Here is a 27,001-nt window from a genome sequence, read left to right on the forward strand (position 1 = left end):
GCAATTGTCGGTAATTAAGTGCCTCACTACGGCCTCTTCTCTCCCTTCTCCTTTCCGTTATCCAATCATGAACGACGATTTTTGTTAAAGCCACCGTTTTCTTCCTCTCCCTTTGAACGCATCGCTTCCGTCCGACCTCGCCACCGTCGACACTCTAATTGAAGAGACGACCAATTAACATCAGCGAGATCGAACGGAACAGACGGGTCGTGCTTTACGCATTTGGCGTGCTTGCCACTTGAACCTCATGCGTGAGATCCAATGAAATATAATGACGGCGAGAGGAATGGACGCGTGACGTAGTGACGCGAAGATGAGATGACATGACGTGTGACGCGACTCAATGCGATGCGACGTGACACTACGACTCGGTCTCTTATTCCTTACACTTGATTTGCAGCGACGATTTGTCTCCTAGCATGTCTCCTTATTGAAGTTTATTTTCTCTTTGCTCTTCCTATATTTCTTCTCGCGAAAAAAAATGGCAAAGTTACTAACGTTGTTAGCTAACGAGCGGCAACATCTTTCACGTCCTGCAAGATCGCTACTCTTTTACCCTATCAACGCGACGAGGGTAAGTGGTAGAACAAGGGTAAACAGGTACGGAGGTTGTCTAGCTTCCAAAGTTCATATGCATAGAACGATGATAGAGATCAAGCGACGGCATCGTGGAACGGTGCGGAGAACGAGGGGTATTGGTACACTGAGATTGGGGCAATTACGTCGAGTAGGCAATATCGATCGGCGATAAACCGATAAGTTATCCGTTTAAGAATCATGCGCGCCTCTGGTTAAATTTCGAGACAGGAGAGATGTTTCGTTGCTGTCGAAATAACCGTGTTGTTGGGATACAAGTAAATTTTTTATTCATCTCGCCGCGTACACCATTACGCCATAATGAGTTTTAATCTATACATACGTTTTCGTGAAACATGTTTAACTACAAAATCCATATCGTATTTTCCAGTAATAAGCAAAATTAATTTAAATCCCTTATGTAAGATTAATGCGATTAAAAATAATAAGAATAATATAATAATATTAACATAAAACTTGAGTTTGCGTTATCTATTAAAATGTAATATTTATATTATTTTTAACTATTTATATATATAAAATATATAGGGTATGCAAGTAACTAATCCTTTTTTTGTACATGATTTTTGTGCGCGATGCAGGTAAAACGGGAAGTAGAGGAGCAAACAGAGTATGGCAAAATTTATAAGATAAAATTTAATTATCAGTAAATTATTTGTATTACATAATTACGTCAGATAATCACTATGAGCATGAATATTAAAACACACGTACAGATAATACATACAATATTATAATAATATACATGTTACGAAAATTAAAAGAGATATTTTTAGCACATGCAGTTTTTCATACGTAGCATGTAAAGTGAATAAAGGAATTAGAAATCGGCTTGAAGTAACAAATGATTTCTTTATGCGAAGATAAGCAAGTAATGTACATACCGTAAAAATACGTTACGTGCAACTTATGCAGTTTAATGAATTCATAAATGTTACTCACTGTAAAGTTTTATCTTTCCATCAGTTTCTCCGAGGGAGTTCGTCGCCACACATCGAAAGGTTCCGAAATCCTGTGCTCGTACAGATTTTATCACGAGCTTCATAAGTATTTCATATAATCCTTTAGGAATTGTTTCGACCTTATAGTTCTCGTCTAAAAAACGTTGAAAATATCAGTATAGATTAAGCATAGTAAATATAACGAAACGCAAACGCTAATTTCCATAGAGATTTACGTGATCAATCAGTGCGCATACATATAACATTAAATGTATAGTTTATAAAGAAACACACATTTATTATATCAAATTGTTATATCAAATGCATACCAACAAAATCAACAATAATTAATAAAACAAAGCTTGTAAAGCGCACGTATGACTAGATGAAAAATACACTCGTTCCTCCTAATCGAAGTCAATGATTCAGAAGGTTGTTAACGGGAAACGCATGACGCAAAACCGGCTTTTTCGCGTTGATGCAATTGTACTTGTCTCTCGTTAAAAAGCTAATTCGTTTCGCGTGTTTGCCGCGAATGGAGGAGCACTAACTAGACAGGGCTTCCATGGCAGCCCGGAATAACAGAAAATTCCGGATCGATGCAGCAGTAAACTTTATATTTACGTTCCAAGCCGCTTAAACATTATGGAATCGCACAAAGTACGCATGGAACAGACCATGTTATTCGTGCAAATGTCATTTTCGTTCTGGCACGTGGAAGACGACGTGAATGTCGATTTTCGTGTTATTAATTCCAAGCTATACGACACTGTCGATGCGGAAAATAGTTATTTCAGAGGAAAGTTTACCGGCGTTCATATCGGTATATCTTGTGTTATCCGAAACAATAAAAAAATCATACACTTCTATAAGAGTTTGTTCGCTGCATTCTTCGATTATAAGAGAATACGCGATTTTATAAATATGTATTAAAAAATCTGTGGAATATGATATACGTAAAAAAAATTTTGTTGCAAAAACATTTCGTTGGGATATTTCTGATAATGAAAAAGAACATGTAAAATTTGTATGTAATAAAAGTAAATTCAATGTGACATACATTTTAATTAATAAATTTGATATTTATTGTACATTTATAATATTAATAATTTATTTATAATAATTATAAATTTTTTGTGTCATTTTAGGTAATCTATTTTTTCTTGAATTGTTTTATGTTTTATTATCTGCATTTAATTAATGTCTTCCTTTGACACTTTTATTAATATTAGTCTAGTAAAATATAAAATAATGCCAGCTAGTAATATTATTTATTATATTATACTTATATAATGTAAAGAATACAGAGTAGTACTGAATTTAGAAATATCGGCTAAATGCTAACAAGAATTATCTCTTTGTAATTAATTAAAAAAAAATTCAATGCTAATATTATCGATTTGTGAGAAACTTTCATCAAACGCCAATTAAGCTACTAACAATGGACTTTGCGATAATAGATAAAAATTGCCATCTGCATAAAAAGAATTTCGCGTGTTCTTAATTAATTTGAAGATCATTCATTATAACGCTTTAAGAAAAAATTTTAGCCTGTACGAAAGGTACTGTCACGGATTAACGACCCGACACGAGATGGCACGCACACGTCTTAAGTTTTAATGCCACTGGCCTTGCCCTTAAACCCTTGCATATCGCAAAGGTGCATGGTAGCAATTAGAGTGAAACGACCACGTTAGCGCGGTGTAATTAAGGCGAATTGCATTACAGCTGCTCGTGCGTGCACTTCCCGACGTGCGCAAAAAAAAAAGAGAAGAAAAAGGAAAGAATTTGTAACAATTATTTCATAAATTGGAATAAAACGCGCTCTCGGTTTCATTAAAACTCTCCATTTTTCCTAGTTTTGAGACAATGAATATTATTCATGTATTCTTTAATGATAAATATTATCTTAAGATGCAAATTCAATGTTTGTAACTTGAAAAAGAAATAATTAAAACTTATTTTATCTCGCAATAAGAGAAAAATTTAAGATGGAATTATTAGTATCACTGTTTTAACATCTATGATAAAAATATTAATATTATTTTGCAAAACTTGTGTACGTTCTATTCAATTCACTCTGAATAAATGTTAATTAATTGCTCGTTATATTGATTTTTATTTATGTTTAATAAGAGCATAGAAAGTAATTTAAAATATTTACTTTTTATAAAACTGCCTTAATTAAATTTTTCTTTTCCTGTGCACTATTTCTATATTACTGTTGATAAAAGCAAAAAGCATATTATATTCGGACAAACAGAAATAAACATGCTCACCATTGGCAATAGTTTCGTTTGATGGCTTCGTCCAATATGTGATAGGACTGGGATGAGCTTCGCTACGGCATTCCAACGTAACAGTTTGTCCCTCGTAACTACCCACTAGCTGATTCTCAATCCAAACCATTGGCTGAACTGTGCAATATGATGTATTTCAATAAAATATCCATTAAAACATAAAAATTATATATTACTAACCTTAATTAAAGGAAACATTTTTTTTATTTTATAAAAACTTGTTTTCTCATACTTTATTGAATTTTTTACCGTGAGATAAGAAATCAATATAGCACTGTATATTAATTTTATTATGTACAGCTCTGCAAACAGTTGTTTTTAATGAATGAAGTCTAGCTGACAATATAATGTTAAAATATTTGACATTAAAAATTATATAAAGCTGGGAAACAGGTACAGAATTTAACGAAATATCCAATTTTATGAACTCATCACAAGGTACAGCATCTGACGTTTGACGTAAAAGTCTTGCTAAAGCTCCAGCCCCCATTTTTAAAACATGTTCCCTCGAAATAGGGCTCTCTTATTTTTTTAATCAATCCAGAAACGTCACTTGTCCTTTTAGTAAGCGACTTGTTATATAGCGTAGTAAAATTACGTAGCCAGCGGCAGGAAAGATTTAACTCAGTTTTTAGGAACAATGGCCCTCGGGATCAGCTATTCACCATGCCTACCCCGAGAGGCGTCATTACGCGAGATCGCTCACACCACACGCGAGTACGACAATTTAAAATATATTTTGCGACAAGCGCCCGACGCGCGTATAAGAAAGGATTTCTATTACCAGGACGGGGCAGAACTGCATAAAATATCATTCGTATTTCCACAATTATATATGCGTGAAAAGCAAAGGATGGAAACGGAACAGTTAGAGTTTTGATTGAATTAAAATTTACGAACTGAAATCCTAATAATATTACATCGCGTATGGTATATTGTATAACATTCTGAAAAGATTAATTCTGGAAAATTAATTTACGATGATTGTATGAATAAATTTCGATTAATCCTCGTTTTTCCAAGGGAGATTAAATAATTTCACGTAATATTTTTTTCCGCCTTGTAAAACGGAGAGAAACGTATTTAATTATATTTCGCTCAATCGTAATGGAAAAGCCATTTACGCAACGTATTTCACCACGTTTCACGCTGCCGTTTGACTGGAAGTGTTCCTTAGTGTCATAAAACGGAATTTAGGATCACGCAGCAAAATTACGTACAGTGAACAGTGAGGAGGATCCGTTTACTGACTGTTGGTGGCACCCCGTTGGACGCTATGCAGAGATACGGTCCCATATGGAGACGCGTGATTCGTGTTATTTCCAGCTCCGGACCCACGATACTACCCGCTGCAACAGTTTACATATGTAGATGCGGGCATACAAATTCATATGGACATGGATTACGACGCATTATTATATACGCTTCGTTCATCGTTCAGTTAAACACACCTATGACATGATCTGACCAATTGCACACATTAATACCGCGCCGTTAATTTTTAAGCATTCCAAATTACAAACATATTTTTGAAATTACAAATCATAAATTTAATCATCTCGGCTTATGGTTGACATTATCTTTTATAATAAAAGATAATAATTTAAATTGTTTAATATTACGATATAATTTTCAGAATCAAATAATGAACAAAGATATGATAGAAATTATGTATTATTGTAGCATAAATATATTAAACTCTTTTATTTTTTGAGATTAAAAGAGAGAAGAAGATATATTTTTATATGAATTTTGAAAAATAATATATACATAGAATAATAAAAAAAAGTTTTGTTAAAACAAAAAATTTCGGATTATATAAATCGATCATGATCATATCTGCACGTGATTTGTGGAGAGGAAACAAAACTCTTTTTGCTAGTACTATATCAATAAGATAATTTATTTGTTTATTTATTAGAAATAGCGAGTATATTCAAGAGAAAATCACGCCTTTTACGACATAATATTTTTTTGTAAAAATCTTTTTCTAAAATCAGAAAGTCTCTTTGGATCCATTATTTTCGGTTATACACACATTTGATGTTTAAACTTACTATTATTAGACAATGCAAATACAATAATAATAATAAATGCATCTTTGTTATATGAAACAATGAAATATACACGTATCCAATTTTGACAAATAACTAATAGCGTTTAAATAATGTTTCTTCTCATTTTCTTCGTACTTTCTCATAATATATACCATATATTTACGTTGCATGTAATGTGTAGTGTTACTAACTAAGCGTATGCACGATAATTAAGTAGCAAGCAAGTAGCAACATGAAGCATACTTAAACTTATGTTCTGAATTTTGCGGAATATTGAAAACGCGCAAATAATACAGATAGCACAAATATATATCCTTCAATTCATGAAAAAGCAATTAAAAGATTTCGCAATATAATAATGAAAAAATGGGACGTTGATTCACTACTAAATGACATAATTTCGTTAGACTGCACATGGTATTAAATGGAACGTAACATAAATATTAATATGCAAAAGTGGACAAAGTAGCACTCATTACGTCAGCTGTAATTTCATATGTTGTAAATTAATATTTGCTCTCTGATATTTTCCAATAATTTCTGTTTCGCATGTTGCAATACGGTCGACTAGCTTAATATTGCGAAACAATTGATTTCAAGTTTAATTAAAATGTGTATTTCCTTAATTTCGATATTATATAATTAATCGTGCTAATCGATTTGTACATTGAAATTACAATTAGTTCCGCGTCGCGAGTATGTAATGAAGTTAAATTGACAATCTAGCACATTCATTTCGAGATTGATTATCATATAATTTACATAGTTCCTTTACAGATCAACGGCCTACCGATGTGTAGGTATCTATATATCGTACTATTATCAGAACGATAGGTTCATAATTTACACAATATGAGAATTTACAACTTATTAAATAATATATTAATATATTTAAGTAATACATACATACATACATAACAAAGTATCCTATTTTAATAAAATTATCACAAAATTTATGAAAGTATACACATATATGTACGTAATAAGAAAATTTTAATGTCAAATATGATAATTAAAATTTTTCTTTAGAATTTAAGTAATCCAATCAGCTTGCAATCACATATTATTACGCATTTAATTATTAAGATATCTATAAAATATTCATAAAATATTTATAAAATGTTAAATGTGTAAAATATGTTAAATGTGTACAATTATCGTTTTTTAACAATTTTATAAAAACTATAACGATATAATTTTATTGTTAATTATCATATTTATTTAAATTAGTAAATTACTTCATTTGTTCTTGCTTTTAGCATTATTTTATTTATGTTAGATAACACTTTGTCAATAGCATTTAAATATGTATCACGAAATTTGTGTGTAATAACGTCTGCATATTTTGATAACAATTTGAAAAGCTCTTTCATTCATGCACCTGTTGAGGCTTTCGAGGCAAATTCGTACTTCAAACTTTTATCGTGTGCAAAAAGCAAAATCTCTTAGTATGAATTATCATACAAATAAGAAAACGCCGAACACTTTTCTCGACTATTATAGAAAGTCAAACGGAGTGCACGGATTTCGATTGCGAAAATCGTAAGACCGATAGCGCGTTTCCGAATACTCCATTCTACGGTACTTATCGTCTAATGGAATCACGATTGAATCTTTCCGTAAAATTGACGTAAGACGAAGAGATGAATAGAGGGACAGTGAGACGCGACAAAATATTTAAAGTGATTTCTTAAAATCGGCTTCGAAAAAATGGAAATTTTGTCTGGTGAATAAATCATCAGAAGTCGGTCACAAATCGATATTTCACTACAGGGCGACGTTCTCTCGTTTCTGACCCTTGGCACGATTTCACACGAAAGGATGAAAATATATTACGTGTGTGTTGCACGTCGGTTTGTTGGTCTTTGAGAAGTACTCCGAATTCAGTATGGACTGAGACGAATAGAAAAGGAAGAGGATGGCAAAAGAAGAGACGAACTTTTGAAGCCATATAAGAGAAAGAGACTAAAGCGGTACTTTAGTTATCTGTCTGATGTACAATCGAAATGTCTCCGACACTTGCTTGCGCAATTAGTCAGCAAAAGGTCTAAACAATCTTGATGCGGGTGGCGCGTAAAACAGAAATGCCGGTGAATGAAGGTGACAGCTGAAAGCATGTGATTGGATTGAAAGAACGGCAAATCTCTCAGACGAGATGTTTTTCGAGAACAAAAACTATTGAATTGAATCACTGAATATCATTAACCTTTTGCCTCAATCTTACAAAAACTGAAATAATCAATTATGAAATCTGTTTGAATATATTATCAAGTCTCATAAAAAATTGTTTAAAATATATAAATAATTAGAATATAAAGATTTAAAAAATGCATCCAAATGTACTGATATATTCTTATAATTATAGAAATAAAATTTATTTATAAAAATTAAATTTTTATAATAATAGTTTTTGCTAAAGTATTTAAAAATTTAATTGGATAGAGATCTGAAAATGATTTTGTTAAACCAAAATAATGTAGGACACACAACCTGGTTACTAGAAACTTTTTACAGCGTTGCTCATTATTATTATTATATTATACTTGAGTGTCATATATAATTATTTTGATAGTCCAACAAAATTATTTTCAGATCTGTATCTAGTTAAATTTTTAGATACTTCAATAAAATCATTCTTTTTGTGTAATAATTAAATTATATGTATCTTCATTGAAGAATTGTTGTATTAATGGAAAGTTCTCGTTAAAACATTCTATCGCATTTGTATAACATTCCTTTTACAATAATTAAGAAATTAAATTACATGTTGATTACTAGTTCCTGCTAGATTTTACTCAAGTCGGCATAACGACAGAAATTCGTTCGGAATTGTAAACAAAATTAATTTCTCACCGAATGGGTTAAGTAAATGAGTTTATATTATAAATGCTCAGCAATTTCATTTCGATGGACATTACGCCGACGGCACTTTGCTGATAATAACATCAGGAAAGAAACCATTTTGTGTAACGAATCGTTAAATTCTTTCGTCAATTGCAAGAGACTGTAACAGGCGAAAAGATAATAAGAGAGAGAAAGTAGAAATTACTGTTGAAAGTATTGTATCATCAATACAATAAGGAAATAAATTGAAAATCAAAAGTTTTGTAAAAATAAAAATATATAATAAGCAAATGGATTAGTAGTACAGAATAAGATTATTAAAGAACAAATATTGTTTTTTACATTCTTTATAATAAATAAAAGTTCATTCTCGTCTATTTTGTTTAAATTTTTCTATTTATTTCTGTTCTATTTTGTTTAAAAAAAATAAGAAAAATTTGTGAATCGAATACATACACTTGACGATATGTTAGGGATCCAAGAAAGAAATTTACTTTGTTTATTTTATTTACGACCTTTATCTGATTATCAGACGTGTTCAATGTACAATGAATTCAACAAAAGGCACATTCATATCGGTTCAATGCCGTCCATCAAAACTCATTCAATGATACGCTACGAGAGCACAATAAACGTCTCGCTCAATCAGCGCGAAACGAGACGGCGAGCTTTCTGTCACTCTGTTTTGGAGTGAGATCGAGAAAAAGCCTCGGAGCTGTTCTATGAGCAGCGGGTTATGTTCAATAAACGCGAAACAACGCGAGGCAACGATGCCGATGGGGTTGAAAGGAGACACAGAGATTGGGTGAGAGGAAACGAGACTCTATCTAGAGTAACAACCATCATTCGTTATACGATGGAATACGCGACAATCGGCGGCCAACGAAGCGGTGCACCATATGGTAATAGTAGTAGTACTAACAATAGTAGTAGTAGTAGTAGTAGTAGTGGTATAGCAATATGAAGATACGTACCCTGCCAGTTCGACAAGCTGATCGTACCACCCGCTTCACGACGCCACGTGACCGTCGGCTCCGGTGTTCCTGTTGCCGCGCATCGTAGCGTCACGTTGCTACCCTCTCGCACTACCATATCCGTGCTGGTGGGATAGTCCAGGATGTCCGGCGGTACTGAAACAATAACCACATTGCGACGAGAACGTCCCAGAGGTTGCATGGGCACGAGCACGCGCGCGTATCAACGCGCGCGACTGTGCGCGATGATCGTTCACGTGGACCAGATAGATGGTTATCTCGCGACGAGCGGATCACGCCCCGCCGTCTCCCGTCGTGCAATATCCCGCGCATATACACCGCACACACCGCGGGAGCACGCACGACACTTACGCATCCTGGGGTTCGCGCCCCATTCGTTCGCGCGGATGGCGGATGCGCTCGTAAAATCTCGATTCGCTCAACCGATCTCGCGTTCGTTTGAAATTTTTGCAGAATCCCGGACCACGCCGGCCCGGACTCACCCTCCGCTTCCGTAGGGAAATATCTTTTTGTTCCATTGAAGGATTTCTTTCTGTTTTCTTTTCTTTTTTTTCGTCGAGGTGATCTTTCGCGCGTGACTTTTAACGTCCGTAAAATCCACGTTATTTTTGTCGCAGCCGAAAGCTCGACGGAAGCAGTACGATGACGCGTAGTATTAGGGCGAATCTGCTTTTTACGGCACGTACGTGCCGTCGGGCACGAGAGCAAGCAAGCTGTTGGATAAAATTTGGATAAGGCTTACTTATCAAGCAGATATGTAAAATTGTCATGAGCTAGATTACCATACGAAATAACTGTACGTAACTATTATAATTCGTATGGCTATGCACGCTTTAAAGCACGAAATTACAATTTTTTTCATTTATACACACATACATCTTTAATATATTTACATAAATACCTGCAATATGTATTATATATGTTGTTTTTACGAATTTTACGGAATGTAAAGAAGTTACAATTTATTAGTTCTACAAATTAATGCACGCGAATAATACAAATAGGATCTGAACTGACTAAGAGAACGATATAAGTGGATTACTCAAAAGGAACTATATAAGCAACTAATATATCATGCAAAGTAATTCATCACGTCGCTTTATCCAAGTTTAATAAATGACAGCTGGATTCGATATGGCGAATTGTTTTGCACTTAGACGATACATTAGATAGTTTAGAGTTACCGTCCATTCCACTAATCTGAATAAATAAATCAACTGAAGCATCAAAATCAATGCTAATCCAGGTATTTTGGGTTGAATCTCTCTTGTCTCATTTGCATCATCATTTTTATGCTAATCTGTCTCGTTATAAACAATTTAAATCTGTTATTCGACCATTTTACACAAAAGTGTTCTTCAAAAAGATATAACGACATAAAAAATACATGTATTTGAAAAATAAAACAGCTGACTACAATCGTGAAAATTTCTCTCTTGCTTTAACAAACGCAGTAAAATATTCCAGAGAAAAACCACTCAGCACGATAGGGACAAAAATTTGCAGGAATCTCGTCCCTCTTGCGGTTTTGTATTTATAAAACGATTGAACGAAAGTTATTTATCCAATTGAAATCTATTCATCAAACGAATTTAAATATAGAAGAATCATATTATCGTATTTAGAATGTGCTTTAATAAAGAGAGCTTCATGAAAGGATATAAATTTAATTATATCTTAATCTGCTGTGGCGATTACCGTATTAGTTAGTAACGCAAAAGCTGTATTCTCGGACTACGAACTACGGATTACCATATTAGTTACCAACGCAAAAGCTATATACTCGAATATTTAAATAATTAATTGAATTTTTGATAATTTAAGTATAGCTTCTCTCGTCCTCTTTTTCTTTTTCTATTTAAAAAAAGATAGTGAGGAAGTATAATATTGTTACAATTATGTATTTTAATAAAATAGGAGGTTATTATAAATTAAAATCTGTTCTATCTCCTTATGATTTAATTTTTATTTTATAAATTATATAAATATGAAATTCACAATCAATTAATGAATATTAATTATTTTATGTCTGGCATATAAATTATGTATTATTTTTAGTCTTTAAATTCACTTCACATAAAAATTAATAAAATTGCTCAATAACTTTACTCAATAGCTTTACTCAATTTTTTTAAAAGGATTGATTTTAACGTGCGAGATATTCACCTTTTTCGATGTATGACATATTTGGCCATCTTGTTTTTTTGTGTGTAATGTATGTAATAAAATATGTTAATGATAAAACATTATTTTTATAAATGCGTAAATAAAGTACTTGATATTTTTTTATGTTATAATTATATAAATGATGTAAAAAATTTCAAAAGTGTTAAGAAGTGTTAAGTGTTTTGAATTCTCCTTTATTTACATGAAAAGAACGACTTTTTAAAATATTTAGACATTTAGCTAGACACATATCTAAAAATAATTTTGTTTGGATCATCAAAATAATCATATAGAATGTCCAAACTAGTTGCTAGAATGTATTTTTATGAATCAACTAAATTATTTTCGTACCTACTTGAATTTTTAGATACTTTAAAAAACCATTCTTTCCGTACAAATATCTGTTTTACATTGAAATTCAGATGAATTAATAACTTACAAAATTTTATGTCAGCAACACAAAGATTATTCACGAAAGCGACCTTTCCAAAACAGCATAGGATATAGAGTAAGGTTTATTATAAAATAAGATTTATTATAAAATATCATCGGCTCTTCACACACGCACACGATGATCGACCAATATACTCTTTGCGAAAATAATTTTCACCGCGAATGGGAGGCCATTGACACGATACATTTTTCGCGGCAACAATGCGAAGAATTTCGTTATCGAGTTGCCTTCGAAACGGAATAGAGCCGAATATGGCTGGTACACATGCAGTTTGTACACCGGAAAGACGGCTGGCCAGGAATGGTTTCCCATGGCTTATACGCGGACTAAGTTCTTTCCCGGTCACGAAAGAGGCTACCTCCGTGAATAGTCCTCTCTCAGAGACCGACGTCGCGTCCCCCTGGTGAGTTACGAAAGACGTGTTCGGAAGGCAAAGAGGTTCCAGGACGAAGTTTCCGCGGATGCGAAAAAGCTACCAACGCGAATGGTGCTTTCGTGTGCTAACGAGACGACGAGGATGGACCGAGAGCTACGATTGCATAACAGCGTAAATCCGAGAGGCACATTAGGAATACAAAGCTTCTTTTTACGATAATCGATAAATAATTTCTTTTTATTGCCGATAAATAAATATAATTAACGATAATTATATTATAACGATTTCTTTTTACAATACGTAAATCTGAATAATTTTCCATCATTTTCAATGTACATATATTTCGATAAACATTTTAATTCATCGTCAAATAAATCGGTCAAATTTATTTTATATTTTGAAATATTCAATAAACATTTCAATGTATAAAAAAGTCGACAATGCACAAGACTACAGTTAAAGCAGCATCTGCAGTACAAAGTATTTCTGCAATAAATGTTTGTGTGGTTCAAACAAAGAGAAAGTCAAAATGATGTTCTCTGACGACATAGTAGGATCACGGCAGAACAGTCAAATACCGAGGGCAACCGTACAGCAACGAATTCTTCCAAAGAATTAAGCGGGCATCGGCCATCGAGCAAAAAGCAATTCCATGCCGGCATCGCTACGCCCGCCGCCGTCACAGGTCACAGAGATATCACCGGGTCCGGTGCGCAATTCATTTCGCGCTTTGCCCCGACTGCGTCGGGCGCAAACGGGGCGAAAAAAAGCGCCGTATCCGCAGATAGTATATTTATTGATACGGGAAAACAATTGGGTCGAATTTATTATTTCACGCGTGCCCGCGCACCGACGCGCGCCGTTGTTTTTGTTTGCCCTCACGGGATCGCGTTTTATTCACGTGGATTGTACACAACCGCGTTTCATACCGCCGGTATCTTCGAGTGTCCTTTTGAATGGCCGCTATATTTTGCGACGGTCCGATAACGTTTGAAAAGTTCGATCGGTCAAAAGCGAGCCAGCGTTTAAACCAACGTGACACTAAATTGATGCGTACGCGCCGATCTTCGATGATCGAGTTACGCAAAGGTACAGCAAGAACTATCAACCCTTTGCCATTTGAGATAATTTCGAGTAATGCAATATTATATCTTTTATTTCTATCGCTATTAACATTACATAATAGCACAATCGATATCCTTCCTCAAAACGTTATAACGTTTTACGTAAAATTCGGAAAATTTGTTTTATAAATTATAATAATTTATTTAGATAACTGTAAAGATATATGTTGCAAATATCGATTATAGCAGCGCAATTAATTAAAATCCATCTTAATAATTTTATCACATGTTTTAAAAATTAATTGTAACAAAATTTGAAATTTTTTGATCAATATAAATAAATGCAAATTAAGAGAAAAGAAAGAAAAAAGTAGATTTTATTATCTTTTAATGACAAAATAAATTGGCTTTTTTTCTATATAACTGCAGTATGCATTTAAGTCCAATCTCTCTCTCTCTTTCTCTCTCTCTCTCTCTCTCTCTCTCTCTCTCTCTCTCTCTTTCTCACTCTGAATTAAATACGTATTAAATAGCTATATATTTGTGTTGCACTCACCAATATATATTTTACACAATCACGTATACTCACATTGCGATAATATACAATCAAGTAATTGGTCATATAAGTTAGTACATGTAATATCATGCTAAAGCAAGTTGACCAAACTAGTAATTTCACTACAATAAACAATAAATTTGGTTGGTTGCAATATAAGCTCAATTTTATATTATATGGTACTCTAAATACACATATAAATCAAAGAAGCAAAGATTATGACGCTCGTATTAATATTCATAAACCATTATAAATTTAAAAAATAAATAAAAATTATAAAATTAATAAGAAAAATATCATTGTTATATACAATATAACGAAGACCCGCACGGCAATTGCAATACGCATTCAATAATCGAATTTGTGCAAAATAAAAAATAAACTGAATGATAAAATTTCTGCAAGTCAATATTTTGAACCGCGCTACGAATCTATATGCAATATTTGCTATTTCCATATTTCAGCATTTTGCTATTTTTATATTTAAAAAAAAAATTTGGAAATTGAACTCTCTCAACAAGTTTGATTATCCAAAGCTGATTATCGCAAAAATGTACAAACAAACGATATTTGCTACAATTTACATGCTTGTGTGAATTTATATTCCGGCATAAGGAGAATTATTATTATTACCGTTATCGAGTAGTTACTTTCTCTTAGTTAAATTTTTTTAATAGTTTACGAGTTTTATTTCCCTTTATGATAATTCGTTAAAAAATTGAAAAAAAATTTTCATAAAATTTTTTTACAACAAGTTTTGCATTCACACATCGTCTAAATAATAATATCACTGTTTCAACGAATAATGCAACCGTATCAAGCTTTCCATATCCTCCGTATTGAAATTAGAAGAGACAAATCCTTATAAGAACGAATATCAGAAAGATATAAATATAAGAAAGAAATATTAGAAAGCTATAAAAAAGATTAAGGTAAAAAAAATAAAAAAAATAGAAAACTAATTTCAAAACGCGAATAATTCGGAAATTGAGTCAGAATATTTATAATTTAAAGTTACGACATGCTGATGATATAATAAAATGTCTCAAGGATTATACCATAATTTTAGGAATGTACAATAGAGTAATAAATACGTACAAATATAATTTTTATACCTGCATCTTATTTCTTTCTAAATGCAAATTAAAGCAAACCATGATTGACGGCTCGATAATACAAGAGAAGGAAACAAACAACTAATTTCTGTATTTGATTTCACCTTTATTTCACGTTTAATCAAAGCGGTTATTATTAGACAAAAGCCAATAATTCATTATTATATACCAATTATTGCAAAGCTTATTTCAAAACTACATCAAAGGTTTTGTTTTACAAATTAACAAAAAGAAAGATGCAAAATTAATTAATATGTTTAATATATTGATTACGTTCCTTAACACTCATTTATATCATAATAATTTTGCGTTATTTTGCCAGTTTCGTTTTCCTGTTGGAGCGATGCAAACTACCGAAGAACGCAATGTTCGCATATCATCCGATGAAGCAAGATAAAGCAGAATAGCCGACTCTTTTCTTTTCTCTCTTAGTTTTGGCGGTATAGTCGACGATAGGACAGACCGATAAAGAAGAATCTTAACGAGGGGTTGCGGTGAAGTTAAACTATACGCTTATACAGGTTCAACGGTGGCTGGGTGGTTTGCGGCATGAGGAGGCCGACCGGTTATTAGAACGAGGAGCACGAGTTGCCGGGAAGGTGTCTAATAGCCCGCCAAGAGTACAATCGCCCTCGAAGGTTTCGGCGCGGGGGTACGTACTTTACATATATTTGCATCCCGCCGCCACAAATCCAGCCGATCGCGAAAGGCCGAGGCTAGTAGCACGAGGAGGCATCTCTATCTTGGCAAGTCCGAAAAGGTTTGCTGAGGTGTGAAATCTTTAATCTGTTCAGCTACTTTCTCGTCCGACAAAACGTTATTTCAGATTTCATTGCAAAATTCAACGCAACGTTGTTTTAAATTGACTATCGTAGAAAAAATATCAAGCACACGCGCGTATGTGAATGGAGAGCTAACCAAGGTAGACCGCAATCGATATAGAATATTTATACTAGTGCAAAATAATATAAATATTTTAATATACTGTCCACAAGGCGCAATTGAATTTTTTAAATTAAAATTTTTTTTATAAAATATTTATTTAAAAAGATTTTTTAATATAAAATTTGTATTCAATCATAATTCTGTTTTATACTTATTAATATATAAAAATATTAAACTTAGGTTTGTATGTGTATATGCGTGTACAAAGAGATGTCCCAGATAAACTGCGATCGATATTAAAATTGATTTCAGCAACGTCCACTAAATTAATTTTCTTAATTCAAGAACTTTTATTACATCGTCCTATTAATTTTTATCACGGAAGTTTCCTTTAGACGAATTAAAGTTTTTTTCTTCAAAATAGATATTTAGCTGTACATCCGTTCATGAATGTTCGCTCGTCTTACTTAACTTCTAGTTAACGTGAGCTTTGCCATGTATCAATGGGATACTATCTACGGGCTTGTTAAGAGATATAAATCAGTAAGCTTAGCTGAGGTATTTATGGAGATGCATTAGCTTTCCGCAAGAGTATAGAATGCCAGCATTTATTTGGTAATTTCCGGCAGTCCGATATTCATCTCTCGAATGCTATTGCGCCGGAGCGCGATAGAGCCGATCAATAATCTCTAAAAGTCAAGAATTGTGTCAGACCTTCGTCAAGCTAACCGATAATTAATAGCAGGGTAGATACTTTCATTAATTTGAAAAATAAGAGATAAGCCGGTTGTGCCCAATCTATTAAAGATAACAAGTCAACTGTCAAGCGTATATATAATGAACAAATTTTGAAAAATTTTAAAAGAGAAACTATTTTCTAAAAATAATCTTAATTTACTAAATAAAACAATAATAATTTTATTATTTTGTTAACAAATAATACTTTACATAACAATTATTTAATGGTCAATAATTAGTCAACATTTCATCAAAAAATATTTTATCAAAAAGAGAAATGCTATGATTATTAACTAATTGTAAGTTAAAACAAAAATAAAAAGTTGCTACAAGAATAATGTAACGAAATTCACAATAATATGTTCCTTTTTTTATAAAAAAATGGATTAATTAAAGTATAGATGAATTTTGCGGACGTTATTATATGTTGTACATGTGTTTCCTGGGAAGCCGCGAAACAAATAATCAAGGATTGAATATCGGTGTCTTGTAGTAGCAATCACGGCTTTCTCTAGAGGTACTACGATGTCCGCTAAGACGACCGTAGTTGGCGAAGTTTGACAAGTTGGCGGTAACAGGGACGGTGGTACCAAGTGCCAAGAAAGTTCCGAGGAAGGATCAGTTGATGCATAGTCACGGGAAGAAGGATGCGCCCTGCCAGCAAAGGACGTGTTCCGCGGGACAATCGCGAGTTACGTATACATGGAAAACGCTGAATCTGCCTGTGCTTAGTCGAGTTTCGCAAGGACTAGTCAAGGATCCCGGACTTTCTGGATGGCGCGGGTTACAAATTCACGAGCAATCTCGAACGTACGATTTGCTCGCAAATATTTGTCGGCAGCGGTCCTTAAATCATTCCGAGATTCTCATTCCCTACTCAATTTTCCGCCTTTTAGGCGTTATGAAAACTGAAAATTGCATGCAATAAGTTTAATGTCGGTTTTAAATTATGTGTGCGTAATATATGGCAGTCTTATTATTTTAAGCTACACACATATCAGTTAATGATTATTTAAAAAAGACTTGCACATATTTATACTGTTATTAAATAATCAAAAATGTATAATCTAACGTTGATGCAAATGTAAATGTAATTATTCAAATAAGTATAGCTTAAAACTATACATTTCTATAATGACATGAAAATAGATAATTGTCGTTATATACAATAAAAAAATAAGTATATAAAAATAATGAATTTGGGATTCGCATTTTCTTTAAGTAATATTTTGCTGATGTGTCTTTTATAATCATTTTAAAGTTAATGATCAAGATTACAAAATAGAAAAATTTCATCAAATATGAATAAAAGGAATATAAAAATAAAAATAGTAACCTGAAATAAAATATGCAACGAGTATTTGAGTAACGTTTTTTTATTAATCGAAATAATGCGTTTGAATAATTATAAATAAGTGATGGAAATTTTAGCAATAAATTTCATATGAGATAAAATTTAATGGACCTGCAAAGTTCGTACATTCAAAGCGTCGCATCTCACTGCCACTCATCACTGAGATTGTACGAGTTACATTTGCCAGATATGTCAGGTGTGATGTGTTAATCTATATTGAGTGTAGAGTGGAAATTATTTGTAATTTTTCAAACAGACCATAATGAAGCTACGCATGGTATTATATTCATTCAGTGTATGTGACACACGATATTCTGGGCGACGTATATGAAAATGTTCTGCTCGACTTGCAATAATTGTGATTTGTCATTTGTTTAATAGGACAATAAAATATTTGGGTTTAGCAACGTAAATAAAAATTAATGTTACGTAATTTAATTTAATTTATATAATTTTTACGTACGCAGCAGATTTATATGTCTACTCTGATAATGTATTATTTATCAGTATATATGCGTGTTTTTAGAAAATCTCTTTCGTTTTTTCTTGTTCTATCTCTTTCTCCTTCTAACATCTTACTAATAGCTTTAATTTAATATTATTCTCTAATTTAATATTAAATATTATTGAATAATTAATATTTCCTTATATTAGTATTCAATAAATAACTTCAATTAATAACTTTTTAAATATAATTTTATTGTGGTATCACAATGTATAAAGTTTTTTATATCGCGGTAGATTAGTTTACTCTCTATAATTTTGCGTTCTTTCCTTATTTCTCTCGCAAGTGCAATACATTATTATACGAGTAATATACATTATTATTACGAGTAATTATATTTCGTAAAATATTAAATAATTTTATAAAATATTCAATAATTTTGTAAAATATTATATTAATTATACAGTAAAAATATTTTTTTTATTAATTATTGATTTTAACTTTAGAGGAGATATTATATTTATCGGCAAATAAAAAGTAAAAATAATTTAATATATGGTAATATTTTATGGTACATATTTATAACATTACAATTTAGTGTATTTAAATATGTTTAATATATTAATATATTAATATATTTAATGCATTTACAGTTATTGTTTTCTCTTGGATTATATATGTAAATTTTATATGACATTGATTATTCTTTTGTTTATAATTATCCTTCTGTTAATTCATTGATCAAAATAATGCTTATTTTTAAATGATAAACATAATATAGCAAAAAGACAATTTTTAAAGGAAAAGTAGAAGAGATCTGGATCTTTACCAACGACTTCGAGAAATCCAGTGATGCTGGACATCGGGTCAGTATTCACCTGGCACATGTACCAACCGCTGTCGGTCTTGCGCGTTTCTCTTATATGAAGAGACCACGCACGATGGCCACTATGTGTCACAGCGATCCTATGATTCTTCGTAATAACGTGAGTCGCTATCGTGAGAATCGTCTGCGTATCGACTCGTAGCCACGCTACCTGTAACACAAAATCAACGATAGGTCAATTGAATAAGCCATTCAAATAAAACATCGTATGCAGCGTTGTATGCGTTATGCCAGTCTAAATGCCTGCGTTTTATTTATATACCGAGTTTTTAGGCAGTAACATGAAGAGAATTTTAATTTAATTATAATAAATGCTAAAAATGCGACGTGATGGAAGATATGTATTAGATAAAATAGATAAATTAATTCATGTTGACAGATAAATTAACGTAAAACAAGGAAAATATAGAAAAAAATACGAAAGTAGGAATGTTATTTTACAATAATAGAATTTTCATTTTAATTGACTTCTACCGGCAATCAGCGATTTGTACACTAACATTTTTTTAAATCGTTTTTAAACATCTAAAAATATTTTTACTCCGGGAATATTTCTTTCACATTTTGAATATAACAGTTTTAATTACGATCATTATTTTAAATTGCGCTTTATTAATTCTTATCTAGAGTAATTAAGAAAATGTCATTTAACGAAGTGATTTCTTCAATTAAAAATAAAAATGATCATATGTTTGCTAAGCGTTTTGAGACATGCATTTCGAGAATATATGGATGGAATTAAATTTTCGAGATGCACATTTCGTATCCAGCTTTTCCGCAGCACTATCATATTCGGAGTGATAACAGACGCTAGTGGGTACTTTAGCTTGTTGCAGGCTGCGTTAGCAGAGTTAATAATATATCATATCATGTTGCAAAACGGATTTACATTACAAGTTTCATTCGATAAGAAATGAAAAAAAAGAAAGCATTTAGAGAAAAAAATTTCAATTAATTCCGTTAACCTCAATAATTAGCAGTTGCAAAAAAGGACTGACTCAAAACATATTTTTCTTATTATTATATAATTTTTATCAAGTAATAGTTTTGAAAAGTCAATACTTAAACTTTATTTAAATTTATAACTGTTACCCTTATAACTTTTTTTTTCATAAAACAAGAATTCATTTATTATTAGGTGTTGGAATTAATTCGTAGCGTTTTTAATGAAAGAATGTTATTTATTTCACATGAGCATTAAAAAATACATTAATGAAAGTACTTCCTATCACTTGTAAAACGCTACGAATTAATTCCAACACCTAATATATGATTTATTATATAGGTACATATATATTGATAAAGAAGAATAAAAAACATATTAATTATTAAAAACTTTTATTTTTATTAAGGAAATTGTAAATACAATTTTCTAATTTGTAATATTTATTTTATTAAGTTATGTTATTATAACGTAGTTTTATACCATTTTATATTTAATTTTATCTTTTTTACATGTTATATTATATATTAGGTGTTGGAATTAATTCGTAGCGTTTTACAAGTGATGGGAAGTACTTTCATTAATGTATTTTTTAATGCTCATGTGAAATAAATAACATTCTTTCATTAAAAACGCTACGAATTAATTCCAACACCTAATATTATTTTATAAACGTACAACTCGAATTTCAATATTAACAAATAATAATAAAGAAACGTCTAAACATAAATAGAATTATAGCCATATTATCCGAATTGGGATTTCATAATTGAAACAATGTGTTAAATTCTTCGCCGAAAGAAGATGTTAAGTATCAAGATATAAAGCTGAAATGCCAAATCCACGATAATAATAATGTGTGCGACCTAGTTACCGCTTCATATGTCGTGTACCATTTTCTACAAAAGCGCACACAATCCTTTTATCTGATCCAATATTCGCGAAATAGCAAATGCATTATGAAACACGTCTATCACTTTGTAGATTGCATCACAATCTAGCCATCTCTCACTAAAAAAGTAAATAGTATTCTTACTCTTTGTAAGAAAAAAAAAAAGATAAATCTTTCTAGGACGATGTCGCATGCGGTTTTACTTATGGATATCCGTTGCGAGTCTTCCGCTTTTCGTGTGAGCCACATCCCTTCTTCCCTGTTCCCGACCATCCTCAACCATCGTCTTTCCCATCCTCATTGCGGAAGCTGTCAACACGTCTCATCGCCCGAGTGCTACCGACAATGTACTCGAAGCTTTATACCAACTACACTCGTAACATAAAGAGAGTGAGGATAGAAACAGAAAGAGAGAGAGAGAGAGAGAGAGAGAGAGAGAGAGAGAGAGAGATGGGGAGAAGAACAAGAAGAGAAAGAGAGAAGTACAATGAAAGAAAGTCAGAAGGACAAAAAACGGAAAAAAAAGAATTCATTGTTACGCCAAAGTCGTAATAAACTCTGCGCTGTTTTAAAGCACGCAACATCCGTTTCTTTACAGCATCCACGCGGCCCGTAGGCAATGTGTCGCGTATAACGCATTTTCGCCGCGTGACGCGTGTGCACTGGACAGGCATAGGCGCTCTAGTCACGAAGAACAACGAACGGGTAAAAGGGAGAAACGTTTTGCGAGAGAACGAAGGCGAGAGCGAGGACGAGGACAAGGACGAAAGCGGAAAAGCGGTGGTTGAACGTCCGTCGAGAAAGAAACCCGGAAAAGAAGGTGCCGGGGTGCACCAGAGCGAGCAGTGAAGAAAGCGGCGGTGAAGCGCGGACGGCGAAGGGACAGGAGGGCAGAGAGGTTGTAAATTGTGTGCTCAAGACGGGGGTGGAAGAGCTCTCGAGGTTGATAAAAGAGACGAGTGCAGGGTGACCGTGCGCGCGCGCGCCTATATGCATATATATATATATATATATATATATATATATATACATATATATACATATGTATATAATACACTCCGTTTTCTTTTTCCTTCTCTCTCCGGTGGTATCGGTGCATATACGCCTATTACGTACGCATGATGAGGTCTATGAGCGCGCGTAATGGAAGCGCATGATCCTCCCGCCCGTGAGCCGCCGTCGGCTGCAATTACTCAAGCTCGTATACGACCGAAATGCAACCGCCGCGAACGTGCCGTGGTGCAGCGCGGAGCGGAACGGCACGTTTCGCTTTTACAAACGATCCGTTTCGCGGTAACGATATAATTGTGCTTGTCGCAATGTAATCTCTCCCTGGTACGTCTCGAGCGCGTCTGAATAAACGCCACGGAATTCTCTTCTTCCTTCCATTCTCCTTTTCCTCGCAACCTCGACCACCAACAGCGGAACGCTTCCGCATCCACTTCTTTTTTTTTCTTTTTATTTCGGCCACTGTGTTGTGTTTCCTGCCTTGGACGTGCCATGACCAACCAGTTTGCCAGTTGAAAGCGGCGAGAGGAAATCAGAACTCGGCGGCAACTCTTTATTTTCGTTTACGTCAGTCGGTTGCACGAGACGATACCTATGTATACCTACTCTTTTTTATTCGGACTCTTTCCTTAGCACCCTAGCCTTTCTATTTCTCTCGGCAACCACTCGTTGCATCGTTCCTCTCTCGCCTCATCTCTTTTAGTTGCGGTAAGTACGGAAGGTATATCTGAGCGGATAGTTCTTTAATTTCGCGAAATATCTTCCCGAGAGGTACGGCCGCTTTCGCGACTCGAACTTGCGGTGAAAAATGACTCGGGTAAGTTTGCCTCGAAGGTGTACCATGTCCTAGCCCTCGGACGATCGCTCATTCTTTCTTCTTCGATTTCTCTTCCGTTCGCTTGCGCTCGCGCAATCGTCGCCGGAAGTAAGTGACGATGGAGAACGTCGTGCGATGAATACGCCGAAGCGACGGTAATGCCGAGATCTCGATATACGTTCTGATAACTTTTAGAGTGAGTATTTTTCACATGATATCCTTACAATTCTGAAGCATCCTGTATCGGGTTAACAAGATTTATCGGTACTCTTAATTATTGCCAAGTACCGCTTCTAGTGACGGCACTAATTGACGTAATTCTATTTATTTAACTAATTGGATGACACAGAATCGTGTCCGCGTTACCACGAGTGCTTTTAAATAATTAGATTACACATGTATATACACGTATTCACATGCACTAATACCCTGCAGCATAAAGCTACAGCTAGTACATATCTCAAAAATATTCCGCTTGCTTTAAGCGGACATAATTTAAAATTACGCTTTCCAAATATATAAGTTAATTTTACTTACCAGCACTATTATTGCGATTAGAGTTTGTAAAATATTTAGAAGGAATACAAATGTGACAAAAAGAGGCAACGTAAATATGCAATTCGTAATGTTACACGCACACACACACACACACACACACACACATATATATATATATCTGGAATACAGTTAGAAATTAAAACTACATTACGAATTGTATACGAGCACCTTTTATATACGACACATCGCTTGAATATCGTTATATTTAAAGAGATGGTCTTTAGATGTGCGCAACGTCGTACGCGATATGAATAAGAAATAGTATTTTTTTTCTGCCAACACTGTGTGTACTGTGCCTACATAGCGGCGTAATTACTCCTAGCTGGCGACCGATGGCTTACGAAGAAAAACGAAAAGACAGTGATTCGTATTTACCTGTCTGTGCAGCTCGAAGGTGCTCAAATATTTTAACAAGATACGAGCACGGCCAAGCGATTTTCCGATATAATAACTTATCCAAGAGAGGGAACTGCATTCGACGCGTTGCTTCGACTACGATCTCTATAGCATGAAATTTTCAACGTAGCTTAATAGCCGAGCATTGCTTTATCTTAATTTAACGATGTTAATCAGTTAAAGATAATATCTACCTTTATCTGATAAAGCAATTAAAATTTAAAGAAAATTACTAAATCGGTGTTTACTATCATTTAAAATAAAAACTTTGTTACACATTATTTGCACCTTCAAAATATTTTGTTGATTAGTAATCGAAAAGTGTCAGAAGAGGAATAATTTGATAATGAATTTAAATTTTATAATCAACGAATTCAAATAAAATTTTTACATTTGAATGTAGATCATGGATGTTACTCGCGCGCTGCAAAACAAATTTCAATCATTTACAGGTAATGTAATTACAGCATTTTATTTTTTTCAATGTGAAATAAATAAAATAAATAAATGAAAAATTTCAGTTACTTCCTTTTTGAAGCAAGTGATATATACTATTGTGTACATAACGTGAGAGGAAGATTTACTGTTTGTCATATCACGATGTACGACAATGTATGTCATGTTGCTAATTCGCAAAACAAAGCGTCATTGAACGAAAATCAGCCAGCTTGCGCGAGGGCGTGTTCGCGTTTATTAAAGGCAAATATATTAAACGTAACCCAGCAACAAAACAAGTATTGGTTATTCAAGTTTTCTAGCAGCATGCTGGAAAACGTTGAATATTCTGGTGTATAAATATTGGAAAATTCTAAGCGTGGCAGCGGTTACCAGTGAACGGCCATGATATGGTAATAATCACGCCTGTATAACGCTTGCGGTTGAAACATCTAACGCACGTCATTCACTCTTCGATCACTGTGTACATACGATCGTACTGAAAATTAAAAAAAAAAGTGACGTATGTGACGAGGAAAATGTTCGCGTCGTACTAAAGCGCGGATATAACTCGCATAATTCATAGGGACGAAATTTTTTTATTGTCTTGCCTATATTTTTCACGAAACAAAAGTACTTACTCGCTGCTGATTACATTTAAAAATAAATTAAGATACATACATATGATTTTAACTTTTCTAATAATACATTGATAAACTCAACATTTTTTTATATTATAATCAGTGTTTGTTCTACTTTCTAATTTTTTTCAATTTATTTAATGAAGAAAATTTTTTAATACACATAAAACCTGCTCATGTTACATTCAATATGTTTTATTATATTGAATAAGCATTGTTCTGTTAAAAAGGATTTTGTTAATTTCCAAGCTAATAATTACCGTATTCACACGAAGGACAAATTGAATTAGCATTTTGTTTTACTTTGTGTTATAATTAAAAATTTATTTTTCCGTGAATGTTACAGTAATATTGGTACTTAACTGCATTTAAAATTATGTTGCATGTATGAATTACCCTAGAAATGCTTATATTTTAATAAAAAATAATTATAAAATATAATATGCACAATATAAAATTATACAATCGTTTTCAAGATTCATATTATCAGATATTATCAGATTCATATTATCAGATATGTTGAATATATATATATAGAAATTATTAGTAATTATGATAAAGTTTAACAAATAAAATTTCAACAATGTAAATTAACGATAAAAAAGATTTTATTGTCTATTTATTTTTAAACAGATTTTTGTTAATGCAATTTGAAAGTTATTACTAATCATTTACTTAAAATTGAAGATTAAAAAAATAGACAATTTGCTAAGAATTTTTGCTATAGAAAAATTTAGTTCTATTGCATAAAATAAAATATAGCTTAACAGAAAGGTATTGTTTTAATTTAATTAAAATGTCATTTATTAAATTGCATTTGCTTCAGAAACGATGTTTACGATATGCGCAGGGAAAAACAAATCCAGTAGACTGATCCGGATTTTAAACACAACTCGCTATGAAACAGCCACGGTATTTTATCTTTGTGAAATATATATTTTACACATGATTGTTAAACGGACCTGTTGCCATGGTGTTCAAACAACAAGAATCTAATTCTATATATCATATTGGGTTACAAGTTGATACTATCGCATTATCAGAGAAAAATGCAAAGATAAGCATCTGTCCGCAGCATCAAAGTTTGCTGTGGACAGAGGACGAAATAGTCGGTAAATTCAATGCAAGTTGTACAGACGGATAATTAGCCTCCACTGGTACAATCGGCATAATTATTGTTCACTGCGGCTTACCCCCGCACATTTTCCTCTGGGAGTGCTTCACTCTGATGTACATTCCTCTCTCTTTCTCTCTTTCTCATACCTTTCCATCACTGTATCTCTACCGTACTCTCTTTGGTTCGACATTTTACAATCACCATCAAACGCTCCAACCACCGACAAAACACACGATCGTATTAATGAGCCCAACAAGAGCCGATTGAACCGGTTTTGCCTAAACAAGGAATGCTCGGTTAATTGTAATCGCTCGTCAACCACGGACGCGCTAATTACAAAGGCAATCATCGTAACGAATGTCAAATACAGATAACGCTATCCCCGGTCGTTTGTGTTCCTGTGGACGGACAGATACGTAAT

General features: G+C 33.1%; 1 protein-coding gene across 1 annotated transcript in view; it reads right to left on the reverse strand.

The window, feature by feature from the left end:
* The window catches only part of LOC105151371 (neurotrimin), an 88,165-nt gene that overhangs the window by 6,959 nt on the left and 54,205 nt on the right, over window positions 1-27,001 (reverse strand). The window contains exons 3-7 of the mRNA XM_011065046.2: window positions 19,717-19,924; window positions 9,714-9,869; window positions 5,059-5,187; window positions 3,818-3,955; window positions 1,540-1,692 (exon numbers count right to left, since the gene is read on the reverse strand). Of these exons, the coding sequence (XP_011063348.1) occupies window positions 1,540-1,692; window positions 3,818-3,955; window positions 5,059-5,187; window positions 9,714-9,869; window positions 19,717-19,924 (784 nt within the window). The remainder of the gene's footprint in view (window positions 1-1,539; window positions 1,693-3,817; window positions 3,956-5,058; window positions 5,188-9,713; window positions 9,870-19,716; window positions 19,925-27,001) is intronic.

Source organism: Acromyrmex echinatior, chromosome 10 (assembly GCF_024713525.1).
Source record: "Acromyrmex echinatior isolate Ae372 chromosome 10, ASM2471352v2, whole genome shotgun sequence".
Classification (NCBI taxonomy): Eukaryota; Metazoa; Arthropoda; class Insecta; order Hymenoptera; family Formicidae; genus Acromyrmex; species Acromyrmex echinatior.